This window comes from Triturus cristatus, chromosome 3_1, assembly GCF_964204655.1.
Source record: "Triturus cristatus chromosome 3_1, aTriCri1.1, whole genome shotgun sequence".
NCBI classification, from domain to species: Eukaryota; Metazoa; Chordata; class Amphibia; order Caudata; family Salamandridae; genus Triturus; species Triturus cristatus.
The window spans coordinates 334,997,583-335,010,787 of record NC_140583.1 but is presented as its reverse complement, the minus strand read 5'-3'; the positions used below and the strand labels follow the sequence as shown (position 1 = coordinate 335,010,787).

Genomic DNA, 13,205 nt, shown 5'->3' with positions numbered 1-13,205 from the left:
AGGCATGACCTTAAAAAAAAAAGCCTTTGAAACCTTCAGATATAGAACAGTCACTCTTTTTGCATTAGCTTGAAATCTCAAAGTGGATTATTTAATGCTGCCTCCTAACTTTAATAATAAAATGCTTATTCACCCAGTGAAGTTCTGTTCAATGTACTTGACCTGAATAACGTTTTTCAGAATATTTTCTTAACAATATAATTCTTGTTCTGAATAGTGTATGAAGCGATATCCATGCCGGCATTGTGATCGGTCTTTTAATTCATCACTCAGTCTCCGAAGGCATATCCGAAATAATCATGATACATCAAAGAAAGTGTACACTTGCTCGTAAGTATGTTGCAGGACCATGATTATTCAGGCATTATGGCATAGGTCTTGTTTTCAGGGTTTTTATGTATAAAGGTAGGCAGTCACTTCCTTGAGGTTTCTTGTTAAGTGAGTTTTGAGCACCTGTTATAAAAGGATCTTTTTCCCTCATATAGTTTTTGATTATGATACTGCATCATTTGAGTGTACCAAAAAGGTTCAAATATTTAGTATGAGAAAAGAGGGCCCAAATCCTCTTGGTTAGATGGTGCAAGTCTAACAAATTAGATATGACTATGAAGTAAAATTGGTTTTCTATTCTAGAACTAATATAATGACAAATCTTTAGAGTTTTGTATAAGTGCTAGTCTTGTTTCTGAAAACTCACAATTTTTACCATTCTACCACCTTTTGGTACTGAAGACTGGTGGAAATGGCCCATTCTGCAGGGTTTTTTTTCTTCTTCTTTTTTTAGTTTTTGAATTGTTTATTTATTTATTTAAAAGTTCTTTTTATTGAATTTTTCAAGAGAGTAAACAAATACAGAAATGAAGAGACAGAGCCACAATAGTGCTCCTTACATGTTTTCTGGCGAACTTAACAGTAACAGAGTAATCTCAGGAAGTGACATTACATGGTCTTGGGTATTATGTCGGAACAGAATGTTCATCGCCTTACATTTCCTTCTGTACTCTTTAGACTGTACTCTTAGTCCTCCCGAGAGATAATTCAGGCCTCCGCGCCAATCATAATGAGTAAAAGGATATAGTTAAAGAGAAAGACAGAAAATGTAGGTATGATTCAGACGGGGGTCGGAGGAACTCCTCTCTGGCCCAAATGGAGATGGAATTTTCCAGCTGCAGCCATACTGCCAACTAGCCCTGGTCGTGACGTTTAGTCAGAGCGCTGCGTCTATTCTACCGCATGGTCTCCGCTGCCCGGGGATAGGGAGTCTAGGTAGCTCAGCAATGGCACCCATATGTCTTTGGGTCGAGACTGTGTAGGTATCACTTCCCAATAATCAGACAACTGATTGTGACAAAATGCTGCATCCTTGAGCAACTCCGCTGCCTTCGGACTATGTCTGCGTCTCCAACAAATAGCCACCCTTCTTCTGGCCAAGAGTAACAACCTGGCCACCAGTTTCCTGTGTTCAGCAGCCACACTACGCACATACCCCAGCAGGGCCACCAAGGGGGGAGCGTTCAATTATAGTGTCTGTTAACAGGGCCAACACATTCTACAGGGTTACCCCCAAACTTTTTGCCTTCCTGCTCCCCTTTTACTGACCTCATTTTTGTTGGCTTTAGGATTCTGGTCACTTTACCACTGCTAGTAAGTGCTAAAGTGTATGTGCTCTCTCCCTAAAGCATGGTAACATTGGTTTATCCACAATTGGCATATTGAATGCTAATAGTGGACCTGCAGCACTGATTGTGCCATCCAATTAAGTAGCTCTTTAAACCTGTCTCAGGCCTGCCACTACAGAGCCTGTTTGTTTTACACCGCCATGTCGATTTGGCATTTAAAACCGCTTGCCCAGCCTCAAACTCTCCTTTTATTACATATAAGTCACCCCTTAGGTTGGCCCTAGGTAGCCCTTAGGGCAGGGTGCGATATAATTAAGACAGGACATATACGTTTAAGTTTTACCTGTCCGCATAGTGAAAAATCCCCAAATTTGTTTTTCACTACTGTGAGGCCTACCCCTCCCATAGGTTAACATTAGGGATCCCTTGTTACACCTAATAAGTGTACTTCCCAATGAGAAGGTGATAGAGCTGTCATGTGTAATACTTATGGAACTGAAATAAAAAAACCTCTTTAATGGAAATGTTGAATTTATCATTACAAATTTAATAATGACACTTTTAGAAATTTGCCATTTTCTGCTCTTAACCCTGTGTGCCTCCTGCGTGTATCCAATACTCGTCCGGGGTGGGTGACAGCTAGGACTTGTGCATTCCCTCTAGACAGCTTCACACAATGGCAGCTTAGGTATGACTTGATGGCCCATTAACTGACTTGATGGGGAGAGGCGCTGAGCACTGTCTCGCTTGCATCTAAAGGGACTGTGTCCGGTCCCCCATAAAGGACTGCTTAACCCACTCTAGGGTGTCGGGTGCCAGGGCAAAAAGGGAAGGTCTCTGTGCACTTCAAAGACCCTCTTTAAAGTCTCCTCTGCTACGTAGGCACCACTGGGTATAAGAATTTGACTTCTGATCCTACTAACTTAGACACTTCGGGACCTGTAAAGAAAGGGTCAGGAATTTGAACTGCTGTGCTGCTACAAGGGCTGTCATTCTGCTGGGCTGCTGCCTGCTGCCCTCTTCCCCTGCTGAGGAAGACTTGGACTGTTTGAACCCAAAATGATCTCCAAGGGCTTGTTGGCTTGCCTCCTGTTTCTGAGACTCGGGGATATCAAAGTCTCACCATCTGCTCCTGTTCCTGGTCCATTGGAAGTGGACCCAGTTGCTTTCTCCAGTCGGCAAGACACATCTCCTGTCTGCAGGACTCAGAACCAACGCATCATCGTTGTTGCAGTAGCAAAATCAGAACATCGCATTCAGAACCAGCGCTTTGCCTAAAATTCCGATGCATCAGAACTGTTGCCATGTGGGAAGATCAACTCATCCTCTCGACTACATGGAGAAACCCGGGGCATCGTCTACGGAACCAACACGGCTTGGTGCATCATCTTGGAACTGGTGCATCACGGCCACCACATGAAGAAAATCGACATATCACCTCAACTACGGGATCGACAGCGACGCATTGCTCGCATGCACCCCGAGGCTCGCTAGTGAAACCAGGCTCAAGGTATTTTGTTCATCGGGTTTTGCGTGGCTGCTTTATCCAGCCCGCGCTTCATCTCAGCACAGCTTAACTCTTGACTTTGGTCCAGCACAACCAGAAAACCCCCTCAGGCGCTTATCGCTAAGTGCTTTTTTTACATTTAATCTTTAAAATTCATATCTCAACTTCTACCTATTGGATTTTGGTCGTGTTTTATTTATAAAATCATAATCCATTTTTCTGAAATGGTCTGGAGTCTTTTTGTGTTGTTTTCATTTGGTTACTGTGTATTGTGTTGCACAAATACTTTACACATTGCCTCTTAATTTAAGCCTGACTGCTCTGTGCCAAGCTACCAGAGGGTGAGCACAGGTTAATTTAGAGTATGTATCTGACTGCCAAACAGAACCCCTATTTCTAACATTGGTGAGCAGTAGTTGAGGATATTACTTGTGTTTGTGTTGTGCTATACTCAGACTTAGTGTACACTATTACTCCATATCTAGACACATTTGAACCAATTCTCCCTAAATTGACATCTTTAATTTTCCAAATTCCCATTTTTTCTGCAATGTTTGTGGCCTTCTCTGGCATGATGGCATTTATGCTAACCAATATGGATGCCTACACATTGGTCCAGCTCAAGGGGTTCTGCCAAGAGAGAAGGCTGTTCATTAAGAGAAGTGCCAAGAAGACAGAGCTTCAAACAGCCTTAAGAGCATGGGCAGCTGCTCCTCAGACCAATCCAGAGATGAGGAGGAAGGGTCTGATCAATAACCTCATAGGTGTACATGCAGTGTACACTCTACACAAAGCGCACTACTTATTGACCTCTAGGGTTCCAACAATAATAATCAAATCTGACAAAGTAAATGCAATTAGACAACCACATATAATTTTTAGTTCTATTTTATAATTCACTCTTTGTGTTTCTTCAATTTGTAAGCATAACTAACCATATACTGATTTAACACGCTCAGTGGAGGTTGCACATATATTAACAATGGTATATGTCAAACAATGTTACACCACATTGCTTTGTAATCAGTGCCCATATTTTAGGTGTATGAAAGCTTAATTTTCCTTGCTTCTTCCCAATGCATTTCGGGCTTTCGTAACCCTTTGTCAGGGGACCTAGAAAAATAACAATGGGATATTTATACAATCTAATCTTAAAATGCCAGATACAATATACAAATTAAACATATTCATCAACATGTTTGATTGGTATATTGTTCCTGGCGGATCATAATTAGATTTTTATAAATATACCAACGTTATTTTTACAGTTCCCCTGACAAAGGGTTACGAAAACCCAAGAGCATTTGGAAAAAGAAGCAAGGAAAATGAAGCTTTCATACAGCAAAAATATGAACATTGATTAGAAAGCAATGTGGTGTAACATTGTTTGACATGTACCATTGTTAATAAATGTGTAAGCTCCACTGAGCGTGATAAATCAGAATAAGTTGGTTTTGCTTACATATTGAAGAAACAGAGTGAATTATAAAAGTGAACTAAGAATCATATGTAGTTGTCTTATTGCATTTACTTTGGTTAGATTTGTTTATTATTGTTGGAACCCTAGAGGTCATGGAGTAGTGCGCTTTGTGTAGAGTGTACTTTGCTGTGAGGTTATTGATCACACGGGCATGACCAGGACCTGTCATTAGGTACCACACATTTGAATTAAAATGTTTTAGAAGCATTGAGTGAACTTGAGTGCAGACTAAATTCACTGTTTTTCAGAGGAAGAGTCTGAGGAGTAGTTGGAGCAAGACCTGTCTTGGAGGTCTGGTCTTGCAACCTTATGAGGTGTGGCGGTAACATCCTCCTAGGACTGGAAGCCCACCCCAAGTAGGCAGCAGTGTATCCTCAAGGAACCTGTCCCCAGAGAAGCTAAGGACGGTAGAGAGGAGAGTAAGCTGAAGAAGCTTGCTAAATTGAAGATGGAGAAAGAGAAGGCTCTAGAGGAGGAAAGGTAAATGGCCCATGAGCTAAGCCTCAGAGAGCTGGACATAAGAGCACTACAGGTGGATTCCGGGAGTAATAATGGTGGCCGAATACCTGCAGTGTACACTAGAGAAGGAACGGTTTACATCCCAAAAGATTAGGTACTCACTTATGTGGTAGGGGACAACATTGCTAAGTGGTTTTCAACCTAAGAGGTGGCTCTAAGGGTGTACAAGTTTTCTGAGGAGTACGGGGGGTGGCCTTGAGGTATATGCCCACAGTGGGGAGCGACACAGCCCTAACACTAGAGGTGGAGGACCAGGCACAGTGCTTTCTCATGAAGACCATTCTTAACAATAAGGTTTTGTTAACCCCTGAGAGGTACAGGCATTGATTCAGGAATAGCCGCAAACTTCTCACACAGGCTTGGGTGGGCTTCTTAGATTATTCCAGCAATGCACTAAAGTGCTGAGTGAGGGGCAGAAAAGTAGATGATTTAAATGGGCTGTACAACCTAATTAGAGTGAGCACATGCTTGATATTTGTTTTACAGAAATGGGTCAACTCCGGTTTAATAACAAGCTGACTGACCCCAGGAAGTTTGGTGAGGAACAGGTCCTCGTGACAGCTCCCCTTGCGAGAGATATCCTGTCCAGCTTGCCCGCAGTCCGCTACCCTCTGCTGCCTGTTTACGAGCTGCCCTCTGTCTGTGCCTTCTCTGCTCATTTCTCGCTCTGTTCTGCCTTCTCATCTTTCTGCCCGCTACTTTGCCTTTTTCTGCCCTCTGTTTTGTCTTTCCTGCTAATTCTTCTGCCCTCTGTTTTGCCTTTTGTGCATGTTTTTCTGCCCTCCGTTTTGCCTTTTTTTAAAAAATTTTTATAAATCTTTATTAATTCAACATTAAAGCCACATACATTATCTAGTTGACATTTCGAGTAATTGTACAATGCTGCTTCGTCGTAGGTGAGGAGAAGATGGTTACAAACATTATATCCCATCATCACATTCTTTCCTTCTTTGCATTTCTAGCTCCACTGTTGGGGATACACATAGGTTGCCACGGTAAGTATTCCATTTGCCCCATTTTCTATCCCACTTCTTCGGACAGCACCCCGCATTTATCTATTTCTCTCACCCACACTCGGGAAGTAGGCGCATCCGCCGCCCCATCCCTTCGCAATCTCACGCTTAACAAGGGTGTAGCCCAGTGTAGTTAGTTAGTTGTTCCACCTTTGTGTGGTCAGTCGGCTCCCATATATTAAGAAGACCTAGGCTCGGTGTGAGGGTGACTTCCTTTTCTAAGGCGTTCTGAATATGGGTCGTGGCTCCCACCCATAGGTGCTGTACTTCTGGACATTCCCAGATCGTGTGATAAAAGGGGGCAGTGTTTTGGCAGCCCCGGAGGCACATCGTATCCAGTCTGGCGCCTATCTTTGCTTTAGTAACCCCGGTTAGGTACGACCTGTGTAAGATTTTGAGTTGAATCAATCTGAAACGGAGAGTGATTGCTGCTTCTCTTGGGGCATTAGTGCCGTCTGCCAGTCCTCATCGTCAACGGGTCCTAGGTCTCTCTGCCATTGCTCTCGTAATTTGTGGAACGTGTTGGTAGATTGTTGCACAGCTTTTTGTATGTCAGTGATATAGCTTTTGAGTGTAACGGTCCGTCTAGTAATCGGTCTTCCAGCGGTGATGCCTCTGATATGTCCGTGAGATTGGGTAGTGCCGTAATGAGGGCGTGTCTGTACATTTCACCTTGGGCCATTACATATCTTTCCCTAAGCTGCTCAAACCTGAGAATCAAACCTTTTTTAATCAAATCTCCGAAATTGGAGATTGCTATAAGATCCCATTTATCAAAGCCGGGTTGATGACATGAGTGTCCCAGTGTCTGTGTATACCATAGGGGCGTGGTTTTGTGAGGACATTTGACCATCCCAGTCAGGAGTTCGCTTGATGCCAGATCGTCACCGTGTGAGGTATGGGCCCAAAGTATCTCTTCTCGTTTACTTTTGAATATAGTGCCCCTAGATACCCTGCTCGTCCCTTTTGATATCTGTCTAAAAGATAGGCTGGATCTATAGGGGAGCGATAGGGCCAGTAATTCACTACAACTAATTGAGACGCCCCGTAATAGAGTCTTCGGTCCGGGAGGGCGATGCCTCCATCGTACCACCCTTTCATCAGTCTTCTAAATGCAATACGAGGAGACCCACCGTCCCATAACAGCGTCCGAATCGCGCACTCTTATTTCCGAGATGTACGTATCTGGGACCCAGTGCGGGCAATTCTGGAGGATGTAGAGAAAGCGTGGGAGGGCCAACATTTTAAAAAGAGCAGCTCGGCCCACCAGTAAAAGAGGTAGGGATCGCCAGTGCTTCACATCCACCCGTAGGCAGGACAATGGGGGTGCCAGATTCCGCTCATAGAAAATATTGGGGCTCGAAGTTATGTATCTTCCCAGATATCGGAATCCATCAGTGGCCGCTTCCACACAGCAACCTGCAGCGAGCCGAGGGACTGGACCCTGGAGCACAAACAACACCGATTTGCTCCATTTTATGGCATAACCGGAGTATTTCCCAAAATTCGTGAAGATATTTAAAACCGCGTGGATGGATCTATATGGAGAGGCAAGATAAAGCAGAATGTCATCTGCATAGAGGGATATTCGATCGTCATGACCCTCTGCCCATTTCAGGCCTCTTACCATGACATCTCGCCTCACACAGGCTGCCAGTGGTTCCAGCATGAGAAAAAATCAGGGAGGACAGGGGGCATCCCCGTCGGGTGCCCCTTTGTAGTGTGAATGTGCGAGATGTGTAGTTGTTCACTCACACTTGACCCTTTATACCTGTGTAGAGCAATTTCACCCAGCCCAGGAACTTCAGACCGAAGCCCATTCTCTTCAGGACTTCAAATAGGTATGGCCACTCGATAGGATCAAATGCCATGGAGGAATCTAGTGACAACACCACTGCGTCCTCTTCCATGTATTCCTGACGCGCGAGTACATTATAGAGGCACTGGATATTAAGTGCTGTATTCCTTCCTGGAATAAGGCCAGATTGGTTCGGGTGGACCAGGGAGTAAATGAACGTGACCAATCGCGAGTCAAGTACTCTCGCCAGTACCTTAGCTTCTACATTAATTTACGAAATCAGTCTGTAGGACCCGCAGATATCAACAGGCTGCCCTGGCTTGTGAATCACTACTATGGAGGCTAGACGTTGATCCTCCGGCAGTATTCCTTTTTCGTAGCTTTTGTTATACATGGTCCTTAGGTGAGGGGCCGTCTGAAAAGCGACCAATTTTAAAAAGTCGATGGGGGTCCCGTTTGGCACCATAGCCTCCCCTGACTGGATTTGGCTTATGGCCTTTTTGATTTCCTCACCTGTCAGGTCTTCATCTAGCTTGTCTCTGTCGGTATCAGAAAGCGTATGTATGTCACTGTCGGAAAGGAACTGACAGGAGTCTTCCGCCGTGTAAGTAGTGGATGGGGAATAGATATGCTCCAAGTGTTCTGCAAAAGCATCTGCAATATCCCTTGAATGTGTGACTTGCGTGCCGACGGCTAGAGTCAGCTGGGGCACCCATCTCTCGCCTTGATCCCGCCTCTCTAGCCTGGCCAGGGTTTTACCAGCCCTGTCTCCTAGTTCGTATACTCGGTTTAGTGCGGAGTAGTTTGGCCATAATTTGTTCCCTAGTTTTAATCTTGTATACCTCTCGTTTAAGTGTGAGACGGTGAAGAGTGTCTTCTGAAGGTGCCCTAGCGTTTTGCCATACATTGAGTTAGGAAAACTGCTCCCAAACTACAGGACTGGATGAAAAGTTTAGCGTATTGCAATGTCAATGCTGAGGCCTACGCCAGCCTTATGCCTTCAACATACCGCACCAGGGATATATGGGGACCATTTAGGGACTATGTAGCAGCTGCTAAACAGGCTCACAGGCAGATAAGGGTATTGTGCCAGAGGGAGTGGGATGATTGGTCTGAAATTATATTATGAGACCAGACTGAACTAATATTCAGGATGTTGGGTACCTGCGTGGTTCTTTTGCGTAATATCATGCCGGATGTAATGCTGATGCACATAAAGTAGGGGTTGTGTGGGTGGGCTGAGGGCAAGTTCTAATGTTTTGGATAAGTGGTAACATGAGACTACATCATTCATACAGTCATAACTGCTATTATTCTTGAATTGTCAGGAGCGACATATATTGCTTGCAAAACAATTGTATGCGATATTGTGCATAAAATGCTTGTTGTTTGGAAAATAAAGTGTTATAAAAAAAAAAGTGCCCTAGCGTTGTCAGCTTCCAATTGCTGGAGCTCACTTTCTAATTGTACCAGCTGCTGGTGTTTCACTCCTCTTGAGTGAAAATGCCTGCCCCTTCAGTACCACCTTGAAGGCCTCCCAGATAGTGAGCGCCGAGTCAACTGAACCTACGTTTTCTTTAAAGTATTTAGTTGTCGTTGTATGTAGCTCCTCTTTAATATCAGGGATTTTCAAGAGCCAGAGATTTAGGGTGATTGTGGCTGATGATTTCCATGTGTGAACTCAACCCTTGCCGGGGAGTGATCCGAGATACCCCTCGGCAGGGCCTGGGGATGCCGGAAGTGGCCAATTGAAGCTGTGTAGGTTAAAAAATGATCAATGCGGGATGTGCTTTTGTGTGCATTGAAAAAATACGTGTATTGGGCTCCATCCAGTTGCAACGTGCGCCACACATCAGACAGTCCTATGGCTGTGGTGAATTCTTCCATCAACACATTCGGCCTCGCCCCAGGTCATTGTGGGTATCTATCTTGTCGGTCTTCCACTGTCTGCAATGTCGAATTGGCATTTAAAACCTCTTGCCAAGCCTTAAACTCTGTCAGATTAACAAGTTACTTAGCTTTGGTAATGATGTATCTGTAAGAGACATGCTTCTGATAGAGACATCTAGCCGCAGATTCCTTAACCATGTGGCGCCACATGGCTCCGCCCTAACGTCGTCCACGGACATGATGTCAGTGGAGCCATATAAGTCCCTCCTTGCGCGCTGATGTCAGTTTCCTTCTTTTCCAAGTCCCAACACGGATCCAGGAGTAGCGGTTCCTTTAGCCTGTTTTGTTTTCAAGCCTTCTCAACGCCTTCAGCGTCCGGTAACAGTGTACGTGGCCTTCAGGCTTCAAGTCGTGTGAGACCTGTACACGAGAGATGTCGGCAACGGATCCGCACGCGATCTGTATGTGATGCCTCCGAGGAGTGCGACGCCTGCCGGCAGCTGAAGCCATAGTCTCTGCAGGAGCGTCAGATGAAGTTGCTGACCGCCCCATGTCCTGTTCGGAGTCTGTGCGTCGCCTGTCTCCATCTCAAACTGGGGCTCCTGTTCGGGTCCGGTCACGGACGTCGTTCGCCTGACGCAAGTAAGCAAAAACACAGGTCACGGAGGTCGTCGGCCTCGCATAAACGTCACGGCCGGGCCCGCTGCGCCCGGTCTTTACCAGACACAGGCGCCCAGGAGTCGGCCCTCTCTTACCCACAATTTCCTGGTATCAGGGCTCCTCGAGCCCAGATGGAAGCCTATTCTCAGGTTCTTCCGGCCATCTTTGGGTCATCCTCTCTCCATGGCATGCCTTAGGGCCCCACAGAGGAGGTAGGGACTCAGGTCGGGTCTTCACCAGCGGGTTCGCCCTTGGCGCCAATCAGGTGCCCTGACTCTGGTTCCGTAGTCGCTGCGAGGTCAGGCCATGACCCGGAGGGGCATCCAGGTCAGACGTCAAGCCCTCCTGTGACTTCTCCTCATAGCCCTGTGAGGCTTCCTGCGCCGATGCCGGATGCGGCGGCGGCACAGTGATTGACTCTGAGTCAACATCGTACTTCTCCGCAGTTCCCCATCTCGGTGGAGGTTGAGTCGACGCCGGTCCGACGCTGCGTAGACGAGTCACCTTCGGTGGTCATTGACGTCGATATGACACCGGTGCCGGGCCCCTGCTGTTCCTCTCTTAGGAGAGGATGAGACCCGTGAGGGTTAACCGCACCCAGGGGAACCCTCAGGGTGCTCTTTGGTTTAGGTGCCCATAGGACAATGGTCCTTTGATCGACCTCGGGCTATGCGCCTCTACTGTCTGGTGGACGGGTTAGTCTCCAACCGTCCCCTACAGATGGTTTATTGTCGCCACCTAAAATGGCCATGGAGGCTAGTGCGGCGTTTGTGAGGGCTGTTCGCAGGGCTGCAGATCTTTTACACATGCAGGCTCCCTCAGTCTCTTTACCTTCTGATCCTTTATTGGAGCTACTCCACCAGGATGCCGTTGAGGTGGAGCCCTTGCTGCCTTTTGGCGGGTCGTTGTTTGACACCCTTCTTTGGACGTGGGTGCGGCCCTCATCCGGGGACCCAGTGGATCGGGCTAAAGCACATCATCATCGCCCGGCTCCAGATGACCCTGTCTGTTTGTTCCTCCATCCTTGGGCTCAAGGAATGGTAGTCCAGTCCTCTCCTGCTGCTTCCTCCCTCAAGTGTGTCTCGCTGGTTGGAGTCGTGTGGTCGTCCTATATTTGCGTCCACCAGTTCGGGCCTCCGTGCTCTAAATACGTCTTGCGTGTTTTCTCGGGCTACCTTTGCCCTTTGGTACTCAGTTGAACGTCTTCTTCCATCACTTCCAGAGGGGTCCCCGTGCTGACCTGGATCGTCTGTTGCATGGTGGCCGGGAAATGGCACAGTTTTCGATTAGATCAGCCATAGACACCACTCACTCTGTGGGTGGGGCGATGACCAGGTCAGTTGCTCTGCGTGCCATGATTGGCTGCGCGATGGCAGTTTCCCTGAAAATGTTCTGGAGCATCTTCTGGATCTGCTCTTTGATGGGGTTGTCCTTTTTGACAGTCATGCTCAGCGGTCCACCGACTCATGTCTGAGCTTCCATGACTTTGTATTTTCTAGTACTTCTGCGGACTTTTACTTTCATATGCAGTGTTGTCTCTGTTTATTCTGGTATCCGTCAATGGGTTCATCACGTTAATTCCCAGGCGGTCTGTGCGGCTATTCCGACGTTTTTGCCCTTATTTAGTACAGCTGGCCTGCTGGTTTTGCTTTTCCTTTTGTGTCCTCTAGCTATGAGTTTGTCTCAAGAGGTGTCCCCCTTGCTTATGAGGATGAGACTTACCCTATGCGGGGTATCCGTTGGCTATTGTATAGCTGTCCTTCTTTTCCTGGAAGCTCTGTTGTTCTTAGGCGGGGTTGTCCTACGCATCAGACTGCGGTCTTTTTCTACTATTGTGGGACCCCCTCTCTTCCTTCCCTCCACCCTGGTGCGGCCCACATGTTGCTGTCGCTCTCTTTTAGTGCTTATGCATTGTGGTCTGCCGTTGGTCCGTAGCACTCCCCTGCATCTGTAGATGCCACCTTCTTCGAGGGGTTCTTTCAGCTTCGCTCTTTGGGGGCATGTTGTTCTGTTCTGGCACAGTTCTCCGTGTTCCATGCAGACACGTAATGTGGGTACACCCAAGTATGTTCACTGTCACGGGGTGCCTGCGATATCCCTTGCGCCTCTGAATTTGCTGTTTTCTACTCTCCACCCTGTGGGGTGGGGAAGTGCTTTGGTCTTTTCTCGTGGCTCAGACCCTGCCTGGTCTTTGTCAATAGGTGGTAGATTCCCCGCCAGACATGTCAGTGCTGTACGTTGCCTTGTGCCCTACGTTCCTGTGCACTTCCCAGGCAGGGGTATAAGCTCCTCTGCTCATTGTCGCGCAGGAGTTCAGATACTTTCTGCTCTGGGTTTCTGCTACTGTTGTCAGTGAAAGTGCTCTCTTGAAGATACTGACTGTCATTGTGTGGTCTTTATATAAGGATCTCCATACAATTTCCTTTTACTCTATGTATGTGTAGTACTAACTCATTCCTCGTTCGTGTGGTGGTCAGTCTCCCCGTCTGTCACGCGGGGGACTGGGATTCCTCTCCGACAGGTAGCTGATGTCGCCTTACGTTTCTGGACATTGTCCTGTCCTGCTGTGCTTCACACCAGTACCTATGGTGTGGCCTTCTTTCTCTAGGGCATGCTCTTCGAGCCCTTTTCAATTTTTTCATAGCTGTGTACATGTCTATATGTATATCTGTCTTGCGATCTACACACAACGAGAGGTCACGCATAAAAGGTTTTTTTT

The 13,205-nt window shown here is 46.6% G+C and overlaps 1 protein-coding gene across 3 annotated transcripts in view; it reads left to right on the top strand.

The window, feature by feature from the left end:
• Positions 1–13,205, top strand: part of ZNF592 (zinc finger protein 592) — a 393,935-nt gene that overhangs the window by 346,092 nt on the left and 34,638 nt on the right. For all 3 annotated transcript variants that reach the window (XM_085644054.1, XM_085644056.1, XM_085644055.1), the window contains one exon: positions 218–330. In XM_085644054.1, the coding sequence (XP_085500180.1) occupies positions 218–330 (113 nt within the window). The remainder of the gene's footprint in view (positions 1–217; positions 331–13,205) is intronic.